At 49.4% G+C, this 21,760-nt stretch overlaps 1 protein-coding gene across 2 annotated transcripts in view; it reads right to left on the reverse strand.

Moving 5' to 3' along the window:
* The window catches only part of FLT1 (fms related receptor tyrosine kinase 1), a 179,182-nt gene that overhangs the window by 74,725 nt on the left and 82,697 nt on the right, over positions 1-21,760 (reverse strand). The window contains exons 12-14 of one of the 2 annotated variants that reach the window (XM_075562805.1): positions 10,623-10,731; positions 4,416-4,724; positions 616-3,947 (exon numbers count right to left, since the gene is read on the reverse strand). In XM_075562805.1, coding sequence (XP_075418920.1) covers positions 3,901-3,947; positions 4,416-4,724; positions 10,623-10,731 — 465 coding nt within the window. In that variant the 3' untranslated portion in view covers positions 616-3,900. Of the gene's footprint in view, positions 1-615; positions 3,948-4,415; positions 4,725-10,622; positions 10,732-21,760 lie in introns of those variants that run through there. The other variant, XM_075562804.1, reaches the window with a different exon arrangement.

The raw sequence follows: 21,760 nt of genomic DNA on the forward strand, positions 1-21,760 counted from the left end.
GTGAATAAAGAAAGGGAATTTTGATTACGCATCCATCCAGTTCTTTGGTTGTATTCGCATAGCGACGCCTCACATGCCTACGGAAACATCCGGACAAAGCCCAGCTCTCTGCTTTCAATTGTACTTTCTGTTCACCGACCTTTCTCTGGCAGGGGTGAACCTGCTGTTCCCTGTCCTCGAAGCTGCGCCACTGAAGCTGGACCTTGGTTAGGACAGAGTCCAATCACGGGCTCAACTCTCTGGGTTTCAGATTTCAACCCCGCGTCCTCCCTCTTCTCGGGGCACGCTTTTCTAGACCCAAGGATTTCACACAGCAGCACGGCCAATGAACAGCCTGGCTTTGCACAGGAAACACCCAACATCACTGTGGTGGCATTTGTTGAACGTGGAGTCTTTTTATTCATGTGTTTGTGAGGATGTATTTGTGTGCCTCAGACTGTCGGTGGCCTACGCTGCAAGGGTGAAGAAGGCCCAACGGGCGAATTCTCAACCTTTGAAACTTTTCCTGTTGATTTCTCCCTCCCTTCCCTCCCCAAAGGCAAGGCCAAAGAACGAATTCAAGAGACCAAGGCACAGCTTTGGTAGTTTTTTTGCACTATATGATAGTACAAATATTGTATTTTATATTATTTTCTTTTAACACATACACATATGGTACAATACAATTTGTTTGAATAAAATGCCAACCAATATAGTACAATGAAATGGACGTAAATACATTAGGAGGCAGTAAGTACATCACAGCATGGAAAGCCCACAGAGGGCGCAGCCGCAGCCCCGCAGCCCCCGCCCGCTCCAGTGCCTCCAGGGAACCAAGGCGGTGAGGCCGTCCGTCCTGTTGAAATACAGCCATTCTACTTAGGTAGGTCCTGGGTTGGTCGGCCTGACTTGTCCAAGGTGAAAGAATGGTAACAATTAACGATGCTGAATGGCGTTCCCTCCCTCCCAAACCATCCTTCCCGCCCCCACCCCGCCCTCGACGCAAATCCTGGAACAGAAACCAGAAAAATTTGGGCGTCACTTACACAATCTGTACAGACACCAGAAGTTTCAATGAGCTGGGCTTTCTCGGGCCATTTTCCACTCCTCCCTGGTGTAGTTCAACTGTGACAGCCACTTAGCCATGACAACAGTGCTACAGAGCTGAAGCTGGCCCCCAAGGGGCGTCCCCAGAGCCCTGAGCCCTGCCTCCTCTCTGCCCTGGACGGACCACAGTCAGCATTCACTGAACACTGTGTTGGAATCCTCAGCTCAACAGAATATGACCCCACCACTCAGATGGCATGCTGAAGTCCTGAAACCCGGCTTTCCCAGAGCCTGTGAGGAATCTTCCCTCATCCTAGGCAGGGTGAAATTGGAAAGCAGGAGTGTCTAAGGACCCCTCTGATGTACAAAACCTTCCCTGCCAAATGGAATCAACTCTCCTTTGGCATGGACCAGTCCCTCTCTCCTGCTCTGGCTCACCCGCCAAGAGGCCAGACCAGGAAAACACTTCCCTGTTGGCTTTCTGCCTCCACAGCCAGACAGCCTCTTTCCCCTTCTCTTCTCTTTCCCTCATCCACAAATAGTTGTGTGTTGCAGCCTTTCGTGTGGATAGTGGTCCCTGCTTCCTCCTCACGCTTTTTCCCATGTTGATGCCACAGAGAACCCAAACCTCTCAGGGAAGCCTGACTAAGCAATCAGGAGCAGTATCGGGGCTGTCCGTGCAGCGGTCCAGTAGCACGCCGACTTGACCAGACCGACTTTGAAATCCAGGTCCAGTTCCCTGAGTCAGACTTCTAGAAGCTTCTCCTGGCTCAGCTACTCTTTCCCAGGCAAAACATATGAAATACGAAATGCAAAGAGGGAGTCTGATTACAGGCTGTCAGCATCCAAGTGATTTTTGGAGCTCCCCAGGAGAGTGTGCATTGGACAACAGGGCTGCTGTGGGGGACGTCCCTGCCAAAGAGGCCTCCCGGAGGCCTCCACACGTGTCTGAGAAAGGCAACAGGATTAACGCTGGTGTCTCCACAAAACACCAGACTACCCCGGACACCTCTGACACACGCAGTATCCCCTGTCTCCTCTGTGAACCGTCTCACCTGGGAGCTAGCTTCTAAGGGTGCAAGCATTCTGATGTTTATGAATTCCCCCTTTCTGGACCTGGTGCTAGTGGATTCTGACACTGTCAGTTGGGTTCAATGAAACCATAGGTAAAAACTTATGTTGCTGGATGAACCTGGGCAGCTGATTTCCCAAACTGAAGCACATATGGCTGGTCACTTTCATGAAGCCAATTGGCGTTAACGGGATTTCTGCTGGTTCCCAATGCTAAGGAAAGTTCTCCACCAGGATCTCAGTGTGCTCCCCATTGATCTGCCAGTGCGCCCCACTCCCCCAAGTCCATAGCTTCTATAGTGGAATGAGGATAGAGGATCTAACCTTACACCCCAAACTCCATCTCAGTGATTCTCTATATTAAGGTGCACTCCCTGCCTCTTTCTCTTATGTTCTGTTAGCCTTGCCCCACTTCACACCCCAAAGAACAACTAGTAAAAAGAAAAAAGGAAGCCCCTCCCCATTGTTTGCTGCTGTTGAGGAGGCATCACGGCTTGATGGAATGCCTGAAATACATCTCGGGAGTAGTTGAGGCCACCTCCTATAAGCCTAACCAGCCGCCTCTTGGCCAGGGAGATAGCGTGTTGCACTGTTAGGGGTAAGGCATGTGGGGACGCTGCCTGCCCAACTTGCCATTTCCCACCCCAAAGCCAGCCTGAAAAATCAGGCCATTGACATTAGCTTGAGTTCAAAAAACAGAGGCCTCCAAGTTTGAAGCCCCAGAGGCACCATTTCCTGTAGGGACAGACAGACCTACAGGGAACAAAGACCCCCCCCCCCAGCCCCCCAAAGAGCTCCAGGTAAACTCTCCCGCCACAATTGATCATTCTTTCCTTTGGGCTGACAACATCCAGGTTACTAATTGTTCTCAGAGCCCTGTGGGGCTCTGCAAAACTGGCATTCTGGGGAAATGGTATTGTTTACGCCTTTATATTCCACACAAGCGATTCCCACGTGAAAACCGAGCCCGGACAGAGCCTGTGACTTAGAGGAGGAAACTGCCTGAGGGGACCCGGAGAGCTGTCCTCTTTGTTCCCTCCCACTGAACGGCCTGGCCACTTTGTTTGGCTGCTCTGGTTATTTCAGTCCTCAGAGGTTCATTTCCTACTCGCCCCACCCCCACTCCTCTGTGTGCAAGTGAGCCCATCAGTCAGACACTGCACCTAGAAGCTTAACACGTTTCTTAATCCCCATTGCCTCTGGAGAAAGTGGCTGTCCTGTCATGGACACCCTGTAACTTTACATCTGGAAGAAGGCATTACTTAGACCTCTGATAAACCATGACGTTGGTTGCCCGCTGAACCTGAGTGTGGTACAATGTTGGAGCGACATCATCTTACACGACAAAGTCCTTTGGGCTACCCACCAAAGGGGGAAGACATATTTCAAAGGAAGGCATGGCCCACTTCCCAGGGGCAGGCCCCAGCCAGCCACTCAGAATGGCTGGAGGTGAGGGAACTGACATTGACAAGGCCGGGTTTTTATACTTCCGGTTCTGAGAAAGCGTAACGCTTCCAAGTTACATCTTGTCCCCCCTTCTGTCCCCACTCCCACTGGGGCCCCATATAGGAGCTCCAGTTGAAGCTTGGTATGTTCAATATATATATATATATATTTATAAAAGTAGCGTTTTCAAATAAATAACCATTATAACTTTCTATCCAGGTGCTATTTACAAATCAAGAGCAGATGAAACAGTACAAAAACCCAAGCAGGCAGTGGTCCCGACAAGACAGAGGTTTCCGTCGTGAGCTGGCAGGTGAAGGGGTTCGGTGTCCATCTCTGGCAGAAACGAGCATCGGTTTAAGGCGATTCAGGCAGTGCCCCTCGGAGCGCAGAGGAACCAGAGGCTGGCGTCAGAGTGGGAGGAAAAGGAGCAGTCAGCGTCCCTGGGCGTCCTTGACCAGGTAGGAAGGACAGCAAAGAGGAGGCAGAGAAATGAAGTGCAGGGACCCTCCAAATCCAAACGTGCACCAGGCCGGGCTCAGAGGGCAGACCCGAGTGGGGTCGCCCGCAGGGGTACCACGGGGGTCTTATTAGTACTCCTATCATCTCCAAACTCATTGTGGGTTTTTTGGGGGGTTGATTTTTTTTGTTGTTTTTTTTTTTGTTTTGTATTTTTTTGTTTCTTTTTGGGAGGAGCATGTCCTCGAAGCCGGAAGGTTAGCAACAGTGACAATAAATCAAGATGATATGAGACAACTGTTACTCAGAAGGAGTCCTTTAATGCTTTACATTATTTTGTGTGGCACAATCGCTCCTCGTGCTTTTAAATTTGGAGATCCGAGAGAAAACAGCCTTTTGGGTGCAGTGCTCACCTCGAATGGTCACTTCTTTCTTCTGAAGAACGTCTTCCCCTGTGATAAGGTTCCTGGCCTGGCAGGCATAGGTGCCCGAGTCTTGCAGGGAAACGTTCTTGATGGTCAGACTCAGAGTCACGGAGTACTCTCGGGCCACCGCCATGTTCTGCTTCCTGACCCTGTGCTGCGTGGATCGATTGTTCGCTGTCCGGAGCCGGAGCCAAGTCACGTTGCTGAACAAGAACTTGTTAACTGTGCAGGACAACTTCAGGTCCTCGCCTTCCGTGGGCATTTTGTCCATGCTGACGTGGAATCCATTGGGCACATCTGCAAAGACAAGAAGGGGGAACTTCAGTTCACGGACAGAGCAGCGACGTACTCTGACACCCTTACACCTGGAATCCTATCAGGGTCACCAGAGAGAGCTCGAGTCTGCTGCTCCTTGCCGAGGCGTGGGGCAATTGAGCAAAGGAGGCAGGTGTGAGCCAGTGTAAGCCCATCCCACCAGAAGTGAGGCAGCAAAGGCAACAAGGGAGAGAAATGAGGACACGTTTTGCTCATTGGCCCAAAGTGGCCCTTCAGAGGGGCATGCTTTGTCTTCTACTCCCACCGGACCCCACCCCACCTTGGGAAGATCCCACGTTTTCCATTTCTTCATCATGTATGGCATCCCTAGCAAATGGGCATTTGAAGTGGGCAAATTCGAGAAGAGCCATTTGGACTCAAAACTAAGGCAACTTTTCTGGTCCAACTTAATCACAGGAGGTGGTTGGGTAGGAGCCCTGGGAGAGAGGCAGGTGCAGGTGCATGCTGGGAGGTTTCACGATGCGAACTAACCCTACTTTCGACCTCAACTTTCCCAGGGAAAGTTGCTCCCCCAACAACCCCCACCCCACGGCCAGGCCCCTGCCTCACGGCTGTTTCCGATGACCTCCACTGCTCTGGCTGGCACATTGGACCAGAGATGAGACCTGCTACTTGCTCTGACAGAAAAGAAGTCGCGGTCACTCCAGACACCCAGAGCAGGACTCCGGAAGCCTTGCCTGATTCCACAGTTGGGAAAGGGCAGAGGGGAAGCATGCATGGAAGAACCTTTTTGAGAAACCGATTCACCCTCAAAAACACTTGAAATATGTTCTGAAAGTGACTGTCATTAAAGGTCATTTTCTCCAGTGTCAAGGTCTAACCAACCTCCACTTCCACCCCAGAAGACCTCCTCCTCCTCCTCATGAACCTGAACCAGCACTTAACTCTGGGCCTGTGAGACTCCCTATCTGTCATAGGGGCCCCATTCACAAAGGGTTAAAAAACCCATTGGTCCCTGGCTTGTGAACTGCTCTGCTCTCTCCCTCCCCATTGCTGGTTGCTGGTGCTGTTCCTACACTTGAGCAGAGAATTTGGGCCAACATTCTACAAAGTACTTTGAAGATGAAAAGCACTGTTATGCTATTATTATTATTACCACCATCCTCTGCACACAAAGCTATAAAGAAACCTTTAAACCTGAAGGGGACAATAGTCCAAAATTAGATGTCATATCAAGTCTTTTCCTCAATCTCGTTTTGCTTGTTTTTCTGATTTTGCTCGACTCTGGCTTCCTTATAGAGCACCACGTCTGAAGGAATGCCAAGCATTCATTTGAAACCTGGGAGCGGTGGGCAGCACCGGCCAGTGAAGCTGTCAGTGGTCGGGGAGCGAGAGGAGGCCAGTAGAGGCTTTCCTGCTTTTAAGATGAAAATCTAGGAACGTTCCCGAAGATGAGGGAGCAGCTAATGGTCCCTTTTCACACAAAATCTCAGTGCTGTTGGGTGCTGGTGCCTGAGGGGAGCTGGCTGCCCCCCTAGCGTTTCTGAGCCTGTATGCTTCATGGGAACAGACTGCGGGGCCCTCCTGTCTCATGGGTTCCATTAGCCGCTGAGCACCTAAGCACTGTGCGTCCAAGGGCTCCTAGCTCCTCAGCTGCAGGATTTCTCTACCGCACTTTAGAGGGGTGTGGCGTGTGACATGCCCCTCCCCCCTCCTCCCCCTTGCCGAAGCAGGAGAGTGGAGCCCCAGTGTCCTGGTGGCAAGGAAGCAAACCACCTCTCCCAGGACCATTTCAGAGGCCTCGGGCTGTGGCCGATTGAGGCCCAGGAACATGACCGAAAGCATGCGGGCTGCGTCTATTTACTTTAGTGATTTGAAACTTCCTGTGGAAATAGCTCACAGGTTTCCTGATGGAAGATTTTTGTTTATCTTTGCCAAGCACCACCAGGAATCTCAAAATAAAATGCAGTTAGTGACACTGGGAAACCAGAGAGATAAGCCAGGGCTGTTCCTGTTTCACGGCTAACACGCCCATGAGCGTGCTGACGGCCAGCAAAACAGGAGAAACACACATCGGGGAGGGGGGGGGGGAAGAAAGGCAGTTGGGGTGGGAGAATGGGGGGTGGCGCGAGCAAGCGAGGGGAGGTCCAGTCTGTCCTAGTGGGGACACCGGCCCAAACGAGATCGACTAGAACTCCCAGGCAGCCTCTATAAAATAGTGACTCCCTTCTCAGAAAAGCCTGCTAGCATCTGAGCAAAAGGATCCAGAAAATGTCCCACATGATGTCCCAAAGCCAGAGGGTTATTCTCTTAATTTGGACTGATGACACAAGTAATTTCCTTAGCCTGGGTCAAAAAACAGACTCGAGAAAGACCTGTCCTCAGACCCAAATGAGAACAAGACATGGTCCCACACTTGATTCAGCATCTGTTACCGATTTGGCATCATCTTCAACAACCTATCACTGCCTCTCCCCCCAACTTGAGCACCCCAAACTCACTGCTGCCGACTCATTGCCACTTAGAACGACCCAGACAGCCTCATCTGAGTTCAAACCACTAACCTTGTGGTTAGCCGCCTAACACTAAATCCATGGGGCCACCAGGGACCCTTTAAAAACGCCAAGCTGACTGCCACAGAGTGGCCTCGAGGGCAGGGTAGAACTGCCCCTGTGAGTTTCAGAGACTGGCTCTTCATGGGAGCAGACGCCTCAGCCTTCTTCTGAGGCCCCTTTACAAGTAGCTGCTGTGCACCAGCAAAGGACAAAGCTTGTCGGACCAATCGGGGATTTGAAAGGTCTCAGTGAACCGGTTTTTATCACTTTGGGGGCCGGTCCTAAGTGTTCTGTGCTTCCAAGGAGAACAGCTTGATTGACATCAGGTGCAATACAGACCCCAATCTAGATCTGCTGCTTTAGGATAGTTGCTTTTTGAAAAATTTTCAAGTAAACTAACAGTGTTGCTGTTATTGGAAGGATAAGCAGTACAGCGTACCTCGGCCAATCCCATAGTTTCCACAGGTGCCATTCAGAGGCATCCACCCTCCTCCCCCCCCCACCTCGTTAGTGATCCCTTCTACTTTAACATCAGCTCAGTAGACAGAGGCTTTTAAAGGGGCCCCCACACCCGCGGAGCCTGTGCACCTATACAGTCACCGTTCGTAGGAGCAGTCGTCCACAGTGTTTTAACGTCAACCGCTAAGAACACATCTTGTGAGCGAGATGGGGGTTGGGGGAAGAGAAAAAGTCACTCAAAACTTGACGATGGGCAACATGCCTATGATCAGCCATCAAAAAGAGCACTTTTCAAAAGTCAACCCAACTCACCGAGACTCATCACTCCCAACTCCTGGGGACCCCACGGGGCAGTGCAGAAGGGGATGGCTAGCCCCACGGCTGCCACGGTGGGCTGGAGTGCAGGGCCAGGTAGCACTTCTTTCTGTTGTATGTGGGGGTCGCTGAGTGACGACACCTACCTACAGCAACAACCACCACCCTCCCCACCCTTTACAAAAGCCGCTTGCGTCAACCTTCTGCTGAGCGGGCAGGTTCGAACCACAGTCTGCAGGCAACAGCCCAGTGCTTGAGCCACTGCGCCTCAAAGGCTCCTTTCAGACCTGGTAAGGAATCTCAAGTTCACTGAAAGTCTGCTCAGTGTTGAGAGTAAAGCTCTTGCATTGCCGGACGAAAGGTGTCGTGAGCTTCTCTGAGTAGTTATGTTTCAATTGCAAACGCCTCGTTTCTTTCTACAGGTAAGCCTGGGGAGCGGCAGCAGGCTGGAAAGCACTGCAGAGCTGCTCCCTGAATGCTGTGATGGGGGAGGGAAATTCTCCCCGAATCCAGCAGTCATTCCAACTCACCCGCGGGGCCCTGTGCACACCAACAACCTTACCATGTGCACAAAAAGCAGGTGCAACCACTGACGTCTCAGTGGGCCAGGCCAGGTGTTGGCGTCTTCATGAAGTCTGGACATCCATTAACCTTTCTTTTGGACTCTCCAGACGACAAGGAAGGAAGCATGGTGTTCCCAGCTCCTAGTACATCCTCACCCGGGACTCCCCTCAGACCTAGGCATGAGCTGTCTCTGCCTTGGCCATGTCCCACTTCCCTCTCCCTCCCTGACCACTATGGAGAATCCATAAACCACTTAGGTCCTCCCTCATCTTCCAGAGTGTGGTTGGGGCACCTGGGACCCCAGAATTCCTTGCTCGAAAAAGCCCAAGCCTGCAGCTAAGTTGGCCCAGGTCTTCCTTCTCCCTAGGCCGCCTGTCCTTCTGAGGTGGCCCCAGTGAGACACTTCATGAAGAGGGCATGTGGACAGCTTGGCATGTGGGCTGGAAAGACCAGCCACTTGGGGGCATGGCCACCTGCAGTGTGAACAGAGTGGGGCTCGGGAAAGGGATGCCAAGTGAACCAGGGGTCAGCTCCCTCTGCACGGTGAAGCCATGTGCCCGTCTCTTGTAAATACTGGTGACCTAGGGCGATGGTAACGCCCATGGTGCTACACCTGCGGTCCTACATTTTCATAACAGGACTGACCTGATAGAACTTTTCTTCTTTCTGTTTCTTGGTTTGCTAGAACTATCTTTCTAGAAAGACCAGTGTTACCCCAGAGTGGAGTTGAACCCCTTAATCATGAGCACTCATTCAACTCTCGCCAACTTGGTGGGATGTCCACTCAGAACAGGGGGTTGGATGCTCAGGGTCAGAGTGCAGATTGGAGGCTGACTGAGTGAGGACAAGGTTGATACAAAAGCTTTGTATTGACATCTACATCTGACCCCCCTCCACAGCTGCGCGTGGCCTCCCAGCTCCCTGGTCTGAGAGGACGGGGGTGAGTTGTTCTAGAGAGGCTGGCCTTCCTTGAATCCCCCTTCACCACTCGTCTCCCGAAATCCCCTCTCTCCTCTCGAGCTTGAGAGAGGGAGGTGTGCACACTATGACTAACCTCTCACGCCCCACTCAGCACTGACCACCTCTGAGAGTCCCCTCCCCTCACGGCTGTCCCCCTAGACACGGTTGCCTTGGGGCCAGCCTAACTTGCCCAGGGCCTCTCAGGGATCTGACAAGCTGCATGTCTCATGAAACCGGACCTTCCCATTCCTTTCTGGAGAATTCTGAGCAAAAGCTGCAGCCTGCCCCATGCAGTGCAAAGTTTCCAGAGAGCTGGCAGGCTGCCCACATTTCCTCAGAACTGGGGGGCGTGTGGAGCCAGGCAATTGTTTTTATACTTTGAGCTGCTTACTCCCTTCCTGTGCCCATGGAGGGACACAGGGAGTGTCACTTGTGTGCCTCGGAGGCTTTAAGATTTGCAGAGGCCATCATGTTTAGGCTAGACTGGTTAAAGGCCACCAGAAAGGTGCACCTTTACTATTTCAAATAAGACATTATTTTCAGAATTCTATAGAGCCTCGAAGGTTGGAATGGTCGAAGCTGTGAAGCCATTCACTGCTTCGTTTTTCAGCGTGATGCTTGGGTTTCCTGGACTGCTTGCTGCCGGACTCTGTGCTCTGCCCTGAAGGGGGTTCAGGAAGAACCACGAGAGGACCCCAAATCCTCCTGTGAGGGAGACAAATGGGGTTGGGGGCAGCTTCAAACAAGCTAGTGGAAAAATGGAATGAAGATATAATGGAAGTTTTCCACACAGTTTTTTGAAACTCTATACACAAATAACTCTCAAGAGAATTCATGGAAATAACTCGCCAGGAGACTCAATGGGGCTGTAGAATTCCATTCCTGAGAGTGAGGATGAAGCTACTCAGAAGTCTGACCATCCAGTGGAGTGGGCTTTGTTGTTTTTGAAACAAAAACCACTCCAGCATAAGTGCACTAAAAGCAAGCCCAGCAGAGGAGACAAGGAGGTGACTAGGCGACACCCCTACCCACTTCCCCTTCCTTGAGTGCGGGCTGTGGGTCTTACCTGTGACATAAAAGCTTATGCTTCTTCCCACAGTCCCTACTTTATTGGAAGCCATGCAACGGTAGAGTCCAGAGATCCTGGAGTCAGCCACAACCAAGGTGCTAGCAGTCTGCAAAAGAAAGGGACACTTTAGCTAGTGCTCGGGCCAAGGGCTACTTGAAAAACCTCCAGAAACTGCTGAGGGTTGAAATGATGCAGCGATTCCATCCATTGGGCAGAGAAAGCTCAACCCTCACTGATCCTGAACAAGACTGGAAAAATAACAGGAAAGCAGGCCCCCAGGAGACCGGGGCCCATGACATCCGACTCGTACGAGGGCCTCGAGCTTATTTATCTGTGCTGCTGGCGTAACAATGACAGGCATGAAGTGGCGGTGCGGGACGGCACGTCCTATGTGCAAGGAGGTGTTCAGTTCCTGGTCAATGAGAGGAACAGGTGAGGGAGGGCCCGGGGCTTCCCTTCCGGGTGGTGCGATTGGAGATTGGCCTCCTTCTGTCACACAACAAGGACAAAGAGGGCAGCTGGCTGAGCTCATGTGCTCCAAGAATGTGAACTGCAGCCCCAAATGGGACTTGGGGGTGGGGTCAGAGGCGGGTCTGCTGACTGAGGTGTGCGACTATGAATCCCTTCTTGCTCAGCCCTGCCATCCCCAATCCTGACCAGGCAGACAGCAGGCGTTATTAAGTAACAGAACCACCGGTGTCACTAGCTCTTAGGACTGCCGTTGACAAAGGAGCCCCCGGAGAAGTGTCATAGTTCAAGCTTGGGGGTGCTGGAAGGCACTTTCTCAAACTTGGGATTTCTCAAAAAGACTGAGAGGAAGTAATGACATCGTGAATAGTTGAGTCTTGAGCTAATCCTGTCTTAAAAACAAAAAACCAAGAAATAAACTGGCGAGATGCAAGAAATTAGTGGGAGTTCTTATATTTAATCCATCTTTGCAAAACTAACCAAAAAAGCCAATATGAGGGGGCTTCAAACATGGAAATAAAAGAGAATGAAAATATTCTGTGAACATCTGGAAGCCCCCCTGGTCTGGATATATCAAAAAATAAAGCACAGACAGTAACGTTTTTCATATTAAAATTGGAAAACTAAGGGGAGTGGGAGGTGCTATCCAGTAGCTTATAAATCTTCCAGACACTTCTGGAACCCTGGGCATGGGTCTTGAAACTGTACTGGCTGAGTGGACACCTACAGACCAACGGCCGTCCTTGCTGAAGTGGAACGACTAGGGCGGCAAGCAGGCTGAAATTTGACATCCTCTCTGATGCGGCGACTGTGGTCTGGTTATGGGAAGAGCCCTGACATTTTCGGTGTTGCTCCCTAAATGTCTGAAGGAGCCTGGCGGCACAGTGGTTAAAATTTAGCTGCTAACAGAAAGGTTGGTGATTCCATCCTATCCAGCGGGGTCTCCAGGCAAGAAAGTCCTGCAGATCGGCTCCCATGCAAACCCTCACCTAGAAGACCCTACGGAGGGGCAGCTTCTCTGATGGACAAATCCTAACGGACTTGACAGCACCCAACGAGAGCACATCACATACAACTCACTTCTGTGTGCACATTTCCCTTATCCAACAAAGTAGACATATCTAACCCGGTTCTACAGATTAGAAAAACTAAAAAGCACACTCCCAGTCTTGGTTTGTTTTAGCTAGCAAGTTAATGGCTTTATTGCTATCAGGCTCACTGACATCAAATCAGTTCTGCTGAACTCCCTCGGGTTTCTGAGACTGTAAATCTTCATAGGCAGAGTGGCTGGTGGGCTTGAACCTCTGGCTTTGTGGTTAGCAGTCCACCATGGTAACCCTTACATCACCAACTTACCAGCCAAACCCACTGCCATCAAGTGGATTCCAACTCACAGTAAGCCTCTAGGACAGACTAGACTGTCCCTTTGGGTTTTTGAGGATGTAAATCTATATAGGAGCAGAAAGCCGCCTCTGTCCGGAGGGGTGGCTGGTGGGTATGAACCACTGACCTTGCGGCTCATAGTCCAGCACTTAGCCTACTTCCTCCATTTCCAGTGTAGTGTAGAGACTATTAGACCACGTTCCCGCTTCTGTTTGTTGGAAGGATCTGTTAGATGTACCTTTGTGGTCCCTGTGTGTTAATGGACTAATTGTCATGAGAACACATATATCATGTGGCATTTTCATTTGATTTGGCAGGCATTTACTGGGTCTCTATTAAGGATAACTCATGGGCGAAGTGGGACTAGAGAGAAGAGAAGTTTGTGGGTGGCAACACGACAGGAGCTTGTCACCCGATGGCAGCTGGAAAGACAGATCATGAAATAGGACTGGTTTCCTGGAGAAAGATCGAACACACATCTGGTTGCCTCCATGAACTTCCTTCTTTGTCAGGAGACCCCACAAGAACTGGATGGTACCTGGCTACCATTACTGAATGTTTTGATCAAAGACTATAAAATAATTCTGATCAAAAGGGGACAGTGGAAAGCAGAGTTTCAAATTCTCAATGGAAGCCAGGCTTTCTGTAGTCAATGAGACTGGATGAGCTCCCTTTAACCCAAACTAGCCCTTTGAACTCCCAACTTTAATTGGCAAAGTAGGTCTGCTTTGGGAATTGTGCTCTTTAAGAAAATAATCGTTGAGAAATCAAAATGACCAGGAAAGGGCAAGACCATGAAGACACACATTTGCCTCAGACTTGTGCAGGTGAGCTGTGAAAGGCTGTGGCCATTTTTACAAGAGCAGCGAGCAGTGAGACAGGTCGGAAACCGAGCCACCCAGAAGGGAAATGAATCCTGGGCACATGAAGCATCGTAGAGAGATAGTCTCCCATCCTTCTGTAAGCAGACTGCCTCCTCGATCTCATGCTCAGTGACCGGTGGGTTCTGACTGCCAACCAACACTCAACCCTCTGCACCACCAGGGCTCCTCGACTATTAAGATCAAAGTAATAATAGCATGGGTGGAAGTTCATTTCTTTGTTCTCAGACTTCGTTAGGTAGCCACTAGGTACTCTATCTCATCAAGTTCTCAGAATTCTACAGAATGGGTGCCATTCCCTCTCCTACAGAGAAGCAACAGGGAGCTATGTGTTTTGCCTAACGGACCCAGGCAGCATGTCTGCCTATGTTTATCTTCCTGCTGTGCCTGCGCTCTTAATTTCGGTGCTAAACGGCTTTTTGCCTTTAAAGGCTTTCCAGTGTGTGACATCAGTCAACTTTGTTCACTCTTTGGATGGGGTTTCTTCTAGAGAATCCCCTCTTTAAATCAGCGGAGATGAGGCACAGTCGCTAAATGCCACCCAAATGGTGAGAAATTCTAGTTTCCTTTGGTATAGTAATTTATACAAGTAAGAGACACAATATGATTAAAACGGGGTGAAAAGAGTGTACTTAAAAGAATGTTCAAATAAAGTGGAATTTAAATCCGGTGATCAACTTTGTGAAAACTCATCACTGACCACAGGGTCAACAGATTGAAACCACCAGCTACTCCGTGAGAGCAAGATCGGGCTTATGTCCTATCCTAACCAGTTGCTATATGTCAGGATCCACTTGATGACAGCGGGTTTCGTTGGGAGTTTTGGGATTTACTCTTCAAGACCATAGATGAGGGGCTTCAAAAGTTCCTGAGAAAATGAAATAAAAAGATAATGGGATTTCCCACCAACTTTTCTGAAGCCCCCTCATATATTTTAGAATAAATGTTAAAACACGTATCGATGGAAAAAAGAGTTACCAATTGAAGTACACATCTTACGGAGTCAGAGAAAGTGTGACTCAAGTATCACCCCAGGCCAGTGGAAGTGGGCGGAACTACAAGGCAACTTCGCAGGCCCATCGGACTCAGTTCACGAGTCCTGTGAGTTAGAGGGACAAACCTGTGACAAACGGAATTGTTTCAAGATAAAAATGAAAGAATCCAAAGAGCACAGTAGTTGGAGTACCAAAGACCAACTCAAGACCAACAGAGGAAGTGCCATGAATGAGTGGCAATGTGTGCTTGAAACAACAATCACGCCTTCGATGAGGGATGTCCATAAGATCAATCACCAAGGACGTGTACCTCTAGTAGCCTCGTCACTGCTGTCCCTTTCCTGCAGCTGAAAAGAAACAAAGAGGGAAAGAGGAAGGGAAAGAAAGCGGAAGTCCTGAAATAGAATGAGAACCTCCGAGTGTTTGCATCAGTCAGAAAAGAGGGGAAGTTAGGAGTTCTTCCAAGGCCACTGGGTCTTGACATCGAAAGCCTGGGGCACGTGACCACGAGCCCATCATCCTGCCTCTTACGGAATGCACTGGCTTATAAGCAGCCCGATGTCATTGTACAGGGATGGCTTCCTCGAGAACAGTGTACAGACTTGACTGTGTTGGCACCGGCAGTGTAGGTTCCCAACCAACACTTTCTACACAAGTTATTCAGCGGCCTTGAAACCCCTCTTTCCAATGCAGGTAGTACCTCCTTGACTTCGGTCCGGGGATTCCACGTCCGTGAATCTAATTTCCTCACTTCCTTCTCATTTTCGTTTCAAAGTCTCATCGACCATTTGGGCCTCATGTAGGTGATTTTTTTTTTTAAGGAGCACATGACGCACAGGTGATGTTCATTTCTTACTATTATTTTAGCTAGTTTCCCCCGTCGATACGGGGGTTGTTTTTGGTTCAAAAGTTTGAAGGAAATCTTAGGACAAAAGCCTCGGGGAGTCGTTCGGTCTCAACCAGGTCAGGAAGCTGTGTTTTTGCTAGTGGGCTGTTTGTAGGAATGAGATGGACCCATCTGAAAGGATTGTAAGGTTTCCCTTGTTTTTCAGCTCTGACCCCAAACATTAAGGGCACTCCCATTGGCCCTTGCTAGCACCTCAAGGACCTAGAGATAAGAAACATCTTCCAGCTCATCCTCTGTGCTATTTTGTAGGACCCAGGAGCCGTCATGAAAACCATCGGCGGGCACGGCAAGTCTTAAGTTTACTCATACTTGCTCCTTCCTTCCCCTTTCGCCAAGCACTAGTTACTCACGGAATGGAATAGAATGGGTGGGATGATGGCTAATTCAGCTGAATTTCCAGCACTCATTTTTAAAGGCTCTATATATGGAAACTGATTTTAATCTCCGGGATGTTTCGAATATAGCTTCCTTTTAAGTGTTTCAGGGAGAAATAGAAGTAGCTGTGCAGAGGTCACCGAAGTATCTAAAATAAGACCGGGTGGTGCACTCGAGCGCCTTGATGGGAACGCAGAGGGTGAGATCAGGGGGACAATGGGCCAGTGGCCTGGGAACTAGAATCCCGGAATGAATTAGTCTCGATCCTGGGCTCATTACACAACACACGACTCCTCACCTGCCCTCCAAGCCCTCACTGGAAATGTTGCTAAAACTTTGACCTTGTCAAGTTCATTTTCCAGCCTGGCAAAATGAATGCTCTAATATGTCGTGTGTGTGTGTGTGTGTGTGTGTGTGTGTGTGTGTGTGTGTGTCCCTATCACCAGGCCCCTTCTATTTCCTACTCCATTTCTACAAGCCCAATATTCTGGCAACCTCCAGTGAATGAATATGAAACCTCCACACTTGCAGCAATGCCAACTGATGACTCACTTTTCATTCATCTAAGCCAGAACCAAGGCAGTGGAATTTCATTGCACTCTCTGTCCTTCCTCGAGGAGTCCTGGTGGTACAAGAGCTAAGCGGCTAAAGCCTGGTGGTTTGGACCCACCTAGAGGCTGCGGGGTGATCTGCTCCCATCACAGCCTAACTACCACCCTTCAGAACCCCCCCCCCCCGCCCCGGGAACTGAAACTACCCTCAGAGGTCACCTTTCAGTCGCATAATAGATTGGTCTAGAGCCAACATTTAGTGTAAAGAAAGATGAGAAGATGAGGGGGGCACAGAAAGCTGAGGGAAGAAGACGGGGAGAGTGCTGGCATGTGGAAGGGGGCAGCCACCAATGTCCCAGAATGATTTGTTTCTGGATTGTGAAATGGGCATCTAATTTGTTGTATAGACGTCTCCCTAAAACGGTAAGAGAGATGTAACCAAACCCAGTTAAACCCACTGCCGTGGAGTGGATGCCATCTCACAGATGGCCTTATCTACATTAGAGAGGAAAGAAACCCCAGGGGGCAGGGTTAAGTCTGTTGTACGTACAGCCCATCTGAGCCGGGGCTGACTAGAAAACACTGAGCAACAACAACGGGACACCTGGTCTATCACACGGGGTTGCTGTGAGTAGACATCTACTTGGGCGCACAAGGCGTCAAGCTTGAGCTAAACAAAGAACAAAACGGTGACTGAAACGAATGCCTGAAACCCACCAGGAGACCCAGCAGGAACGCTGCCTTCCTCACCCATCCCCCACTGCACAGCCCCAGTTGTTGTCTGTAGATTCCTGGGCCATCGTTACTTCTGTGGGGACTTTTCATTCATTCATGGAAACCACAAGCAGTTGGAAAGTTCAGTGCAAATAAGCTACACATAGAAGTTCCGCTTGTCATGGTCATAAGTAAGATTACACTTGTTTTGTGTGTACACACACAGAGATGCTAATGGATAAGAGTAGAACCAGTGAATTCTCATAAATCCAGGCCGCAAAATGAGGACGGTGTTACAGTTAGGTCTAAAGGTGTGATAGTTCGAGCTGCTAACAGGCTATGCTTCCTACACATATATGCATACCTTTCACTTAGAAAGAATATTAAGTTTGTCACTGCATACAAAAAGGCACATTTCTACCAGAGCAGTGGTTACCCGGGGTAGAAGGGAGGGGGAATGGTTGAGGGGCGGTTAAGAGTGTTGGAAAATTTGCACTAATTATGGGTAGAGTAGCACAGCAGATTATTGTAATTGCATACCAGTAAGGTGCTCAGCGGAAAGCGTTGAATTGGCAAAAGTTGTTTGACAGAGTTGAAATAAGAGTGAAAACCAAACCAAACCCAAGACTGATGGTTGAGGCTGCTTGTGTAGCACAACAGCCTCAGGAAATGCGCTTCCTTGGTTTGGAGCTCTAGGGTCATAATTTCATGGGACAGCGCCACCAAGACATGACAAGGGCCTCCATTGGCCTAGAACATTGGAAGAAGAGGAGAGTCTGGCATAGGAGAATGAAAGAGAATATGTGACTGACTACTTCCGTGAACAATAATTGCCTCCATTGCCAAGAATCCTGAAGAGATAGATGGTGCCCAGCTTCTATTACTGAACATTTTGACCAAGGATTCTGTTGAGAAGTTATGATCAAAAGGGGGGAAATGGAGAACAGAATTCCAAATTGTCATAAAATCCAGACTTTTAGGAGTCAGTAAAGCTGAATGAAACCAGCCTTAAATTATTGCCCTGAGATAATCTTTAAACTATAAACCGAAAACATTTCCTGATACCTTCTTAAAACCAATGCTGTCCTTGTATGTGCCATCCAGTCTGCTCTGACCCATAGTGACCCTACGCTCAACAGAAGGAAACACCGCCCGGCCCGAGAACAAACACTGCCTGGTACTGAGCCGTCTTCACGATTGGTCCTATGCTTGAGCCCATTGTTGCAACCACTGTGTCGATCGATCTTGTGGAGAGTCTTACTCGTTTTCGCTCCCCATCTACTGTACTGAGCATGATGTCCTTCTCCACGGACTGGTCTCTCCTCACAATGAGTCCAAAGTACGTGAGATGAAGTCTCACCGTCCTTGCTGCTGTGATTGCTTTGTCCACACTTCTTCCATTGGTTTGTCCAGACAGTGGTTTGGCTTAATTGGTAACAAAATGTCTGCTTTCAACTTTATGCTCTTTCTTTTTCTTTCTTTCTTTTATTAACATTATGCTCTTTTAAGATCTATGGCTATATCAACTAAGATACGGAGACCTGGTGGTGTCATGGTTTTGAGTTGGACGGCAATCTGCATGGTCAGAAGTTTGAAACCACCAGCAGCTCCATGGGAGGAAGACTGGGCTTTCTACTCCCATAAATAGTTGGTCTCAGAACCCCAAAGGGGGGGCACTATGAGTCAGCATGGACTCGATGGCAGTGAGTTTGTTTGTTTGTTTTGTATGTTGAATCAAATTGACAAGAGCAATTTTAGATTGAGGGTTAGATAGGAAGCTGAGGACAGTGAGTTTGTTGGTGGAGGAAGACGAACCCAGAGAGGGAGGGTGTGAAAAGCGAGCAGGATGGCGTCCATGTCACCGAATGGGTTTGAACCACCAACATTTTGCGTAGCAGCTAAGCGTCCTACCAGGCCTCTGAACTTGGTGTCTACTACTAGCAAAGTCCAGGTGATGCTTTTTTTTAGTGTTGTATCCAAACTAAACTTGTGAATTTATGGAATTACCTCCATTCTAGGTATGAGTGGCCTATTCAAACAGCCTCTCAATAATAGCTAAACATAATGGAACACTTTTTAAAACTACGATTGCTGGATATGCTAGAAAAAGGGCCCGGAAGGATCTTGTTCACTGTAGTCTTGAAGCATGGTCCTTCAGTCTTCGATAAGGGAGTGTTGTGGGTATACCGGCCATTGTCACCCTGACTGATTCCTCTCTGGACTCAGTTGGCTGCGAGTTGGGTTGAGCCCCTGAGCCCTTCTACTTCTACACAAGCGGCTTGAGGTTCCTCATCTTAGCACCCTGTCTTATTTGTTATCTTTAAAAATGGAGGCGACCATTCTGGCTTGTCAAAGACTGCTGCTGACATCAGTAGATGCCAAAGCGTTTTGCAACAACGGAGAATACGGTTGATCTCTGCTGTCCTTCCATTCTACACGGAGAATGAATGACACCACCCAGTCCGCCATTTCGAAATGCAAAACATAGCGCAGCAGTGAACCTCCACACAAACAGCCTCACTCAGGCATCCGCATGAACGCCTCTCCTCCAAATAAGAGTCCTGGTGGTGTGGAGTGTGATGTGTTGGGCTGCTAATCATGAGGTTGGCAGTTCAAACCAACCAGGCATTCCAAGGGAACAAGAGGATGCTGCCTGCGCCCAGAAAGATTTACACTCTGGGAACCCACAGGGGCAGAAATATCCAGTGTCATTGGGTCGCCATGAGTCAGAGTATGAGTTGATGGCAGTGGGTTGTGCCACAGAAGTGGTTTGGTGCCAATGGGGTTGGTTTATGGTGACCCCAGGGGGCAGAGCAGAACTGCCCTGTAAGACTTTCTAAGGTGTCATCTGGATACTGGAGCAGATCACCAGCCTGGTAGATTCAAACTGCTGATCCTTAGATTTGTATCTGAACTATCACAGCTCCTTCTAAAGCAGAAGATGTGTATGCAATGGGAGACATTTTAATAAGGGGTTCTTTAGAGTTGTTTTGAAGGTTTTTTTTTAAGCATCACTATTGCTATCATACTCACTGCCAGAGTCCACCCCGACTTTAGCAACCCTCTGGGACAACATAGAACTATCCCTGTGTGTTTCTGAGATGCTCCATCTTCATGAGAGAAGAAAGCCTCCTCTTTCTCCGGCAGAGTGGCTGGTTGTTTCAAACTGCTGACCTTGTGGTTAGCAGCCCAAGGCATAACCCACTAGGCCACAAGGGCTCCTGATATACTTGACCATAGCAGATTTGCTTATTTTTTAAAGTGCATGCCTTACAAATTCAATAACAAAGCATCACCAGATCTGAGGTCCAGTGAGGTTTTTCGGGCCTGAAAAGTGTATCAAAAACTGGGGAGAGGAGAGCCCTGAAAACGGAAAAATGGGGACGGCCCTGAAAACGGGAAGATGGGGACGGCCAATGGGAAGAAATCTATCTGCAGGTCTCCTGCTCATATGTGTGTTCATCCACCCAACTGAGTCAAGCTTCCCATTCACAGGGAAAAACAAGCTCTTTTATGAGGTGGAAACCCTGCATGTTAGCCTGGAATGTGTTTTCCCAATGACCTGGCTCCCTCACTCCATCACCATTGCTGTCCAGTAGATTCTGACCATGGTGGCCTCCCTCAGCCCGCCCGTGAAGGTGACTCAAGCAGCAGATGAACAGAATTTTCTTCAAACCCACCTCTCTGGGTAGGGGCAACCCAGTTCTTAGCTGTCTGTGCCACCAAGACTCCAGGCTTTTCCTTATTGGGGTTCCCCTGGATACATGCCAGAAAGGCTCAGTCCTGCGGACACATCAGGTTCACCCCAGAGGTACTAACAACTGGAAGGAGCCTAGCAGCACAACTCAGCGGTAAACTACAAAGTTGGTGGTTCAAACACATCCAGAAGCTCCTCGGGACAGAGACCTAGCAACTTGCTATTTTTGCTGTCAGATGCACACAGTAGTATGACAGGAGGAAGCCCCGCTGGGTCCTGCACCATTGTCACGATCGTGGCCTTGTTTGAGCTTGGTGTTGCAGCCACTGTATCAACCCACTTCCTCTATTTTCTTTTTCTTTTTCTGATCCTCTGCTTTACCAAGCATGGTGTCCTTCTCTAGGGATTGGTGTCCCTCCTGAGAACATGACCAACGTCTTAGCATCTTCACTTTTAAGGAGCATCTGGCTCTACCACCTCCAACAGATTGGTTCATTCTGCTGGTGGTTCATGGGACATCTGCCCAGTATTCTTCACCAGCACTGTAATTTACATGCATGGAGTCTTCTCCGATCTCCCTCATGCATGGTCCAGCTTTCATGCACATAGGAAGTGGCCAGGAAAATACCAGGGCTTGGGTCAGGCACACCTTAGTGCTCAAAATGGCATCTTTACCTTTGAATACCTTCAAGGGATCTTTTACAACACAACTGCCCGATGCAGTGCATCATTTGATTTCTGGACGACTGCTTCCATGGGCATTGGCCGAGGGGCCAAGAAGCATGAAACCCACGACAACTTCAATAGTGTCTCCATCTATTATGGTGCGGTACATTGGATCACAGCTCGGAAAGCCCTGTGGGGCAGTGCTACTGGACAGCAGCCAATGGTGACAGAGTCTTCAACTATGCCGCCAGGACGGAGAACTGCTGACAGGGTGCATTCTACAGTCTGGCAAGACAACTGCACCTCTTCTAGAGACCAGGTAGCATTGCTTTAAGGAATGCTGGTAGTACAGTGGTGAACCCCAAAGTGGCTGCACCAACCCACCAGCACCTCCATGGGAGGCACCCTGACACCTGCTCTCATAAGGATGGCAGCCAAGAAAACCCCAGTGGGAAGTTGTGTGGCGTCCCGTGGGGTCACTGTGAATGGGAATCAACT

This window comes from Tenrec ecaudatus, chromosome 11 (assembly GCF_050624435.1).
Source record: "Tenrec ecaudatus isolate mTenEca1 chromosome 11, mTenEca1.hap1, whole genome shotgun sequence".
Classification (NCBI taxonomy): domain Eukaryota; kingdom Metazoa; phylum Chordata; class Mammalia; order Afrosoricida; family Tenrecidae; genus Tenrec; species Tenrec ecaudatus.